General features: G+C 42.2%; 1 protein-coding gene across 3 annotated transcripts in view; it reads left to right on the top strand.

Annotated features, from left to right (window-relative positions):
- The window catches only part of LONRF3 (LON peptidase N-terminal domain and ring finger 3), a 43,921-nt gene that overhangs the window by 14,304 nt on the left and 19,474 nt on the right, over positions 1–10,143 (top strand). For all 3 annotated transcript variants that reach the window (XM_017511258.2, XM_017511256.2, XM_017511257.2), the window contains 2 exons: positions 1,199–1,463; positions 2,260–2,350. In XM_017511258.2, coding sequence (XP_017366747.1) covers positions 1,199–1,463; positions 2,260–2,350 — 356 coding nt within the window. The remainder of the gene's footprint in view (positions 1–1,198; positions 1,464–2,259; positions 2,351–10,143) is intronic.

Genomic DNA, 10,143 nt, shown 5'->3' with positions numbered 1-10,143 from the left:
TCCTGAAATCAGAGAACCCCAGTAATTTCAATAATTAAGACCACTGTTACCTGACTGAGAATGCTAATACTGAACTCAAATGCTGGAGTGACTTCTAATTGCAGCTCCATCTGACAAGAAGAAAAATGCCAATCTTGGCTTTCCAGTGTGAACCAACTGAGGAACAAGGATTGGATTTCCACCCAAACTTTGCTTTGCAAAGCAGTATACTCCTGAGTGGCCAATGCCATGGGCTCTTGGAAAGTCAACGTTGTATTATTGCTATAGTGCTGGAGAAAACCCCAACTCCCCAAGTTAGAGACAGAGAACACCCACATTATTTTTCTCCTCACCTCATTGTTTTCTCCCAGCTATATGCTCCCCTTTTCCACCTGTCTACCGATTTTTTTTTTGGTGTAGTTAGAGGGAAACAATAAGATGAATATTTTGACCTGGGGACTATGGGTTTAGATTAGAGAGGGGTTCTCCATGTAAATTTGCATAAACATATTGTTATTGCATTTCTTTCTAAATCCATTTTCAAATATCCATTTCCTGGGAAAATATTAAAAGGCTAGAGACATTATTGATATTTTTGCCAGGTGATTTTGCTTTTTTTTTTTTTTTAATGCTTGTCACCTCAAATCTAGTAAAAGGAATAGTTTGTACCTGGTTCATTTGACCAATGTAACATGTAGCCCTGGAGTATGAGGTAACTTGGCAGGCCATGAACAGACCTGTGCCAAAGCCCTACCAAGAGTCCTTTTGGAGCTGGAGTTTGGGAATCACAGATGGCTGTGAATGGCAGTGAAGGCGAGAGGAATTATTGAGTGACAGGATCTGGCCTCACTGTCTGCCTTGGTTTTGCTAAAGTGGTTACTGGGGAAAGATGTGATAGGAAGGGGAACTGGCGCTATCCCTGGCATTTCCCCTTTTTGCACCTATTTAAGGAGCCTCTCCTCCTACATACCTTCCGGTCCTTGTCTAGGGAAATTCCCTAACTCCGCCCAAGCTGAGCATGCCTTGGTTGCAGATGCTGTGTGGACAAGAAGTGGGAAACAATGTCTTATGACGGCCCCTCAGTTGAGCTCTGTGTCCACTATGCGATCAAGGGTGGGGATCAGGACTCTATAATTTCCTTTTGTTCCTCTGGGTAGCAATATCAGAGGACAATATTGGTCCTAAGAAGATTCTGATATTTGGCCCTTTCTTCATTCAGGACAATCTGGAGCTCCCACACTGTTCTAGTCAGGAGGAAGCAGCAGCCAGGGGAGATGGCAGCAGTCCGAAGAACCCAGCTAAGGTGAAGGGGGATGGTCAGCAGCACCATGTGAAAGACCAAGAGGAAGAGGAGGGGAAGCAGGTTGCTGCCTCTCCAGAAGCTGCTTCCAGCAAGACTGGAAAATGCCAGGGAAAGAAAAGGAAATATTGCCAAAGTGATGTCCAAGATGACACAGGGATGTCTAATAAAGCCTCCAAGCAAGGTACTGGCTCTACACAGGGAGAAGGTAGCTGGGAGGAGATGCCTGGGCTCACCAATATATACAAGTTACTTAACTCTGTCTGGGGGCTCCTTAGGCTCTGGGTGTGTGGCCCTGCTGTGGCATTTACTAGCTGTGTGACCTCAGAGATTGCTATGAGGCTTCTGTGAGATCATGCACAATGCCTAGCACACTATAATAAGTGTTCAATACTAATTATTAATATAATGGAAAGCCAAGGCATCAGATCAAGCACAGTATCAACTAATGACATTCCATACCCATGAGGGTGCCACTTTCTTCCAGGCCAACCTCTCACTATCCCCATCCCCATTCTAGGAATGCAGGATGAGGGAAGTGAGATCAGGCCTCACCCTGATCATTCCCAGCTGTGTTCCCATAGGTAGGCATGTGAAAAGCAGCAGCTGTGGCTTGCTATCTTACCAAGAGAGGTTGGCAGTGCCAAGATTCAGTTTTAGCTTTGAAGGCCTGGCTCAGTCCATTGAGTTGCTTTAGCTTCTGCTGTTGAAAGAGGTGCCTGATGCATTTGAATGAAGTCCCCCAGGGCTCCTGGGCATTTCTTGACCTGCATTTCTCTTTCTGTGGGGGGCTGCTGGAAACCTCTGAGAGCCTACTTTGGAGTATTCCATTCTTAACTGCTCAGGTGTCCAGTAAATCAGCTTTCTGAGAGGTGGTGAGAGTGGCAAACTGAAAAACGCATTGGCTTCTTTGGCCTCAGAAGTACTATCAAGGAAACCAGGGTAGCTCCAGCGCTGACTTCTTGCTTTCTAACTCGCAGATCCTCCCACTGATCAGGGGGCCACACCTGCTCTCAGTTTACCACTTGCATCCTTCGACGCATCTGACCTTGAATGCGCTCTATGTATGAGGTACGTCCTGTGTACTGTCATTGACCGCCCGATGTTTCTTCATCTCTGGTGTCTGAACCTTTCTGCTAGTGACCTACTGCTGGGTTAGTTAGCATGCAAAAAGCATAGCTCTAACGGAATGGAAATCACAACATGGTGAAACCCTGTCTTTACTAAAAACACAAAACTTAGCCAAGTGTGGTGGCACAGGCCTGTAATCCCAGCTACTTGGGAGGCTGAGGCATGTGAATCGCTTGAACTGGGGAGGCAGAGGTTGCAGTGAACAGAGATCACACCACTGCACTCCAGCCTCTCCAAAAAATAAAAAAAAAAAAGACATATTCAGACATATTAAGCCCAGTGGGCCATCGGTTTGTGACCTGTGAATAGATGATTCCCTTCCCACTCTCTAGGTTTTTCCAAGTCAGGAGTCAGGAATGCAGGTAATGCAGTCTGTGGGCAGGGGACACAAGCTGACCCAAGTGACAATCAACGTTCCCTATTCTTGGGAAGCCACGTGGTGGGGCTGACTGGCTTTTGTTTTGTGTTGTGCCATGAATATTAGTAGTGGGCCTGAGATACTTAGCCAGGTATCTCCCTGCCAACAAGTGCCACATCATCTCTGTTTAGTCAGATCTCTGGAGAGGCAAATTATCCACATGCTCCCCTACCCCAAAAGAAAGATGCTATGATTATGGTGTGTGTAACCATATACAATTTTTTTTTTTGAGATGGAGTTTTGCTCTTGTTGACCAGGCTAGAGTGCAATGGCACGATCTCGGCTTACCACAACTTCCGCTTCCCGGGTTCAAGCAATTCTCCTGCCTCAGCCTCCCAAGTAGCTGGGATTACAAGCACCCACCACCATACCTGGCTAATTTTTTGTATTTTTAGTAGAGATGGGGTTTCTCCATGTTGGTCAGGCTGGCCTTGAAATCCTGACTTCAGGTGATCCACCCGCCTTGGCCTCCCAAAGTGCTGGGATTACAGGTTTGAGCCACCGCACCTGGTCTTATTTTTTTTTTTTTTTTTGAGACGGAGTCTCGCTCTGTCACCCAGGCTAGAGTGCAGTGGCGTGATCTCGGCTCAGTGCAACCTCTGCCTCCTGGGTTCAAGTGATTCTCCTGCCTCAACCTCCCGAGTAGCTGAGACTACAGGCGCATGCCACCACACCTGGCTAATTTTTTTATATTTTTAGTAAAGATGGGGTTTCACCCCAGGATGGTCTCGATCTCCTGACCTTGTGATCCACCCACCTTGGCCTCCCAAAGTGCTGGGATTATAGGCATGAGCCACCGTGCCCAGCCTATAATTTTTAAAAATTGCTTACATATGTTTGATTTCACAGCTGTAACTTAGTGGCTAAGAGGAGAGGCTCCCTGGCTTTACTAGCTGTTTGACCTGGAGAGAGTGACATTCTCTGCTACTGTTTTCTTGTCAGTAAAATAGAGAACAGTTGTACCTAACTCCATGGGGTTTTCATGATTAATTGAGAAAAGTGTATTTAACACCTGGAATAGTGCCTGGCATGTAATAGATACTCAGTAAATGTTAACTGTTTTTTTTCCTTCTAGACCAGAGATCAAGAAGGAAACTTTAGGTCTATGGACCTCTGAGGAGGTTCTATGTATGGATTCTAATAGATGTATGAATGCCCCAAAGTTGCATGTTAAAGTGTGTGGGTTTTCCAGGACAAGTTCCACATCCTTCAGCAGATTCACAAATGTGTCTGTTTTCCAAAAGAGCATTAAAAGGAGGCTGAGATATTTGCACAGAAATTAAGATGGTTGTCGCTGTTGGTTGCACTGGCGGGTCCTGCGGGCTGTGGAGCTTCCAGATCAACTACAAGAACAAACCAGCAATCCTGAGAGGACCCACAGTCCCTCTGAAGGAAGCGGGTTGCTTCTGCATGACCCAGGGGACACCCCAAATACTCTGGGAGGCAAATAGCCTCGGGCAAGTTCTCAAGCCTGTCTCAGCCTCCACCTGGAAACAGACCCAGAGCTGTTGGACAGGGCATGGTGGGAGTAAGACTGGTCCTTTGGTTTGTGTAGGAACTGGGTGAGGCCTGTGACTGCTGTATTTCCCTAACTTCCCTGACAACCTGCATGACTCAGCAAAGGTAGCCATAATCCTCCTAGGGACACAGCTCCAGTGACCTGGGAATCTCACCGCCATCCCCCACAGCAGCTGCAGCAAGACTTGCCCAAAGAGAGTCTGGGCTCAGACATACCTAGCCCTGCCCCTACCTGATGATCCTTCCCTACCCACCCTGGTAATGGAAGACAAAGGGCATGTAATCTTGAGAGTTCTAAGGCCCCACCCATGCTTTGTCCCTCTCCACATTACTACAGCTAATGCTTTCTGGAAAGCTCACCTCCTGGCAGGAGGCCAACCAGCAGAAAAATAGAGCATTAAACCACCAAAGCTAAGGACCCTCACATTGCACCCTCTGCCACCTCCACCAGAACAGGTGCTGATACCCACTGCGGAGAGACCCATAGATGGTTCATATCACAGGACTCTGTGCAGACAGCCCCCAGTACCAGCCCAGAGCCGGGTAGCCTTTATTGGTGGCTAGACCCAGAAGAGAGAGAACAGTCACTGCAGTTTGGCTCACAGGAAGCCACATCCGTGAGAAAAAGGGGATTGAGTACTACATCAAGGGAACACCTCATGGGACAAAAGAATCTGAACAACAGCCTTCAGCCCTAGACCTTCCCTCAACAGCCTTCAGCCCTAGACCTTTCCTCTGACAGAGCCTACTCAAATGAGAAGGAACCAGAAAACCAACCCTGATAATATGACAAAACAAGGCTCTTCAACACCTTCAAAAAAATCACACTAGTTCACCAGCAATGGATCCAAACCAAGAAGAAATCCTGATTTGCCTGAAAAAGCATTCGGGAGGTTAGTTATTAAGCTAATCAGGGAGAGACCAGAGAAAGGCAAAGCCCAATGCAAGGAAATCCAAAAACTGGTATAAGAAGTGAAGGGGGAAATATTCATGGAAATAGATAGCTTAAAGAAAAAGCAATAAAATATTCAGGAAACTCTGGACACACTTTTAGAAATGTGAAATGCTCTGTGAAATCACAGCAATAGAATTGAACAAGTAGAAGAAAGAAATTCAGAGCTTGAAGACAAGGTCTTCAAATTAACCCAATCCAACAAAGACAAAAAGAGTAAGAAAATATGAACAAAGCCTCCAAGAAACCTGGGATTATGTTAAATGACCAAATCTAAGAATAATCAGTGTACCTGTGGAAGAAGAAAATTCTAAAAGCCTGGAAAATATATTTGGGGGAATAATTGAGGAAAACTTCCCTGACATTGTGAGAGACCTAGATATCCAAATACAAGAAGCAAAAAGAACACCTGGGAAATTCATTACAAGAAGATCCTTGCCTAGGTACATTGTCATCAGGTTATCCAAAGTTAAGATGAAGGAAAGAATCTTAAGAGCTGTGAGACAGAAGCACCAGGTAATCTTCAAAGGAAAACCTCTCAGATTAACAGCAGATTTCTCAGCAGAAACCTTAAAAGCTAGAAGGGACTGGGGACCTATCTTCAGCCTCCTCAAACAAAACAATTACCAGCCAAGAATTTTGTATCCAGTGAAATTAAGCATCACTTATGAAGGAAAGATAGTCATTTTCAGACGAACAAATGCTGAGAGAATTCAGCATTACCAAGCTACCACTACAAGAACTGCTAAAAGGAGCTCTAAATCTTGAAACAAATCCTGGAGACACATCAAAACAGAACCCTCGTTAAAGCATAAATCACATAGGACCTAGAAAACAAAAATACAAATAAAAAATCAAAAACAAAAAACAAAGTACATAGGCAACAAAGAGCATGATGAATGCAATGGTACCTCACATTTCAGTACTAACATTGAATGTAAATGTCCTAAATGCTCCACTTAAAAATACAGAACATCAGAATGGATAAGAACTCACTAACCATCTGCTGCCTTCAGGAGACTCACCTAACACATAAAGACTCACACATAAACTTGAAGTAAAGGGGTGGAAAAAGGCATTTCATGCAAATGATCACCAAAAGCAAGTAGGGGTAGCTATTTTTATATCAGACAAAATAAACTTTAAAGCAACAGCAGTTAAAATAGACAAAGAGGGACACAGTATATAATGGTAAAAGGCCTTGTCCAACAGAAAAGTATCACAATCAATCCTAAACATATATGCACCTAACACTGGAGCTCCCACATTTATAAAACAATTACTAATGGACCTAAGAAATGAGATAGTCAGTAATACAATAATAGTGGGGGACTTCAGTACTCCACTGACAGCACGAGATAGGTCATCAAGACAGAAAGTCAACAAAGAAACAATGGATTTAAACTATGACTTGGAACAGATGGACTTAACATGTACATACAGAATATTTCATCCAACAGCCATAGAATATATACATTCTATTCAACGGCGCATGGAGCTTTCTCTAAGATAGACTATATGAGAAGCCATAAAGCGAGCCTCAATAAATTTAAGAAAACTGAAATTATATCAAGCATTCTCTGAGACGACAGTGGAATAAAACTGGAAATCAACTCTAAAAGGAACCTTCAAAACCATGCGAATACTTGGAAATTAAATAACCTGCTCCTAAATGAGCATTGGGTCAAAAACAAAATCAAGATGGAAATTAAAAAATTCTTCAAACTAAATGACAATAATGACACAACCTATCAAAGCCTCTGGGATATAGCAAAGGCAGTGCTAAGAGGACAGGTATAGCTCTAAGCACCTACAGTACATCAAAAAGTCTGAAAGAGCACAAACCAACAATCTAAGGTTCCTCAAGGAACTAGAGAAACAAGAACAAACCAAATCCAAACCCAGCAGAAGAAAGGAAATAACCAAGATCAGAGCAGAACTAAATTAAATAGAAACAACAACAAGAAAATACAAAAGATAAACAAAAAGCCAGTTATTTGAAAAGATAAATAAAATTGATAGACCATTAGCAAGATTCACCAAGGAAAGAAGAGAGAAAATCCAAATAACCTCACTAAGAAATGAAATGGGAGATACTACAATTGACACCACTGAAATACAAAAGATCATTCAAGGCTACTGTGAACAACTTTATGCACATAAACTAGAAAACCTAGAAGAGGTGGATAAATTCCTGGAAAAATACAACCCTCCTAGCTTAAATCAGGAAGAATGAGATACCCTGCACAGTCCAATAACAAGCAGTGAGGTTGAAATGGTAATTTAAAAATTACTAACAAAAAAAAGTCCAGGACCAGACAAATTAATAGCAGAATTCTACCAGAAATTCAAAGAATTGGTACCAATCCTTTTGACACCATTCCACAAGATAGAGCAAGAAGGAACCCTCCCTAATTCATTCTATAAAGCCAGCTTCACCCTAATACCAAAACCAGGAAAGGACAACCAAAAAAAGAAAACTACAGACTATTTGATGAACATTGATGCTAAAATCCTTAACAAAATACTAGTTAACCAAATCCAACAACATATCAAAAAGATAATCCAGCATGATCAAGTGGGTTTCACACGAGGGATGCAGGGATGGTTTAACATATGTAAGTCAATAAATGTGATACACCACATAAACATAATTTAAAACAAAAATCATGTGATCATCTCAATAGATGCAGAAAAAACATTCAACAAAATCCAGCATCCCTTTATGATTAAAACGCTCAGCAAAATTGGCATACAAGGGACATACCTTAATGTAATAAAAGCCATCTATGACAGACACACAACCAATATAACACTGAATGGGGAAAAGTTGAAAGCATTCCCTCTGAGAACTGGAACAAGACAAGGATGCCCACTCTCACCACTGCTCTTTAACATAGTACTATAAATCCTAGCCAGAGCAATCAGACAAGAGAAAGAAAGAAAGGGCATCCAAATTGGTAAAGAGGAAGTCAAACTGTTACTGTTTGTTGACGATATGATCGTTTACCTCAAAAACCCTAAGGACTCTTCTAGAAAGCTCCTAGAACTGATAAAAGAATTCATCAAAGTTTCCAGATAAAAGATTAAAGTGGGGAAAGGACACCCTTTTCAACAAATGGTGCTGGGATAATTGGCTAGCCCCATGGAGGAGAATGAAACTGGATCCTCATCTCTCACTTTATACAAAAATCAACTCATGATGGATTAAGGACTTAAGTCTAAGACCTAAAACTATAAAAACTCTAGAAGATAACATTGGAAAAACCCTTCTAGACATTGGCTTTGGCAAGGATTTCATGACCAAGAACCGAAAAGCAAATGCAATAAAAACAAAAATAGCTGGGACCTAATTAAACTAAATAACGTTTGCATGGCAAAAGGAGCAGTCTGCCTGGTAAACAGCCCACAGAGTGAGAGAAAACCTTCACAATCTATACATCTGACAAAGGACTAATATCAGAATCTACAACCAACTCAAATAAATCAGTAAGAAAAAAACAATCCCATTAAAAGGTGGGCCAAGGACATGAATAGACAATTCTCAAAAGAAGGTATACAAATGGCCAACAAGCATATGAAAAAAATGCTCAGCATCACTAATGATCAGGGAAACGTAAATAAAAATGTGATACCATCTTACTCCTGCAAGAATGGCCATTAAAAAAGAGCCAGTAGATGTTGGCATGGATGTGATGAGTGAACAGGGAACACTTCTACACTGCTGGTGGGAATGTAAACTAGTACAGCCACTGTGGAAAACACTGTGGAGATTGCTTAAAGAACTAAAAGTAGAAATACCATTTGATCCAGCAATCCCACTGAGTATCTACCCAGAGGAAAATAAGTCATTATTCAAAAAAGATACTTGCACATGTATGTTTATAGCAGCACAATTCACAATTGCAAAATTGTGGAACCAAGCCAAATGCCCATCAATCATACTATGAAGCCATAAGAATGAATAAATTAACAGCATTTTCAGTGACCTGGATGAGATTGGAGACTATTCTAAGTGATGTAAGTCAAGAATGGAAAACCAAACATTGTATGTTCTAACTGAAATGTGGGAGCTAAGCTATAAGGATACAAAGGCATACGAATGATACAGTGGACTTTGGGGACTTGTGGGGAAGAGTGGAAGAGGGGTGAGGGATAAAAGACTACAAATATACGGTGCTGCACGCTACTTAGATGATGGTTGCACGAAAATCTCATAAATCACCACTACAGGACTTACGTAACCAAATACCACCTGTGCCCCAATAGCTTATGGCAAAATAAAATAAATTTTAAGAAAGAAATTAAGATGGTTGACTTGAGAAAATATAACAAAAAGTCTTTTTATTTATTTAATTTTTAAAAATTAAGTTAAATTAATTTTTTTGAGACAGTCTCACTTTGTCACCCAGGCTGGAGTGCAGTGGTGTGATTTTATCTCACTGCATTCTCCGCCTCTTGGTTCAGGCAATTCAGCCTCCTGAGTAGCTGGGACTACAGGTGCCTGCCACCACACCTGACAAATTTTTGTATTTTTAGTAGAGATGAGGTTTTACCATGTTGGCCAGGGTGGTCTTGAACTCCTGACCTCAGGTGATCCACCTGCCTCGGCCTCCCAAAGTGCTGAGATTACAGGCGTGAGCCACTGCGCCTGGCCTTAAAAAAAAGTCTTTTGATACACTTTATGGTGGGATCCAGCCAGCAGAAACTGCTCAGGTATTTCCTCACCCTTTATGAGCACATACGCTTCTCCTATTGATCACGTGCATTTGTATTCTGAATGACTATTGTCGGAGGACGAAAAACGAGTAACACAGCCATTACCTGAAATGTGGACCTTCTTCT

Source organism: Cebus imitator, unplaced genomic scaffold, assembly GCF_001604975.1.
Source record: "Cebus imitator isolate Cc_AM_T3 unplaced genomic scaffold, Cebus_imitator-1.0 Scaffold445, whole genome shotgun sequence".
Classification (NCBI taxonomy): Eukaryota; Metazoa; Chordata; class Mammalia; order Primates; family Cebidae; genus Cebus; species Cebus imitator.
Note: the sequence above shows the minus strand (reverse complement) of the source record. Positions and strands in the feature narration are given on the sequence as shown.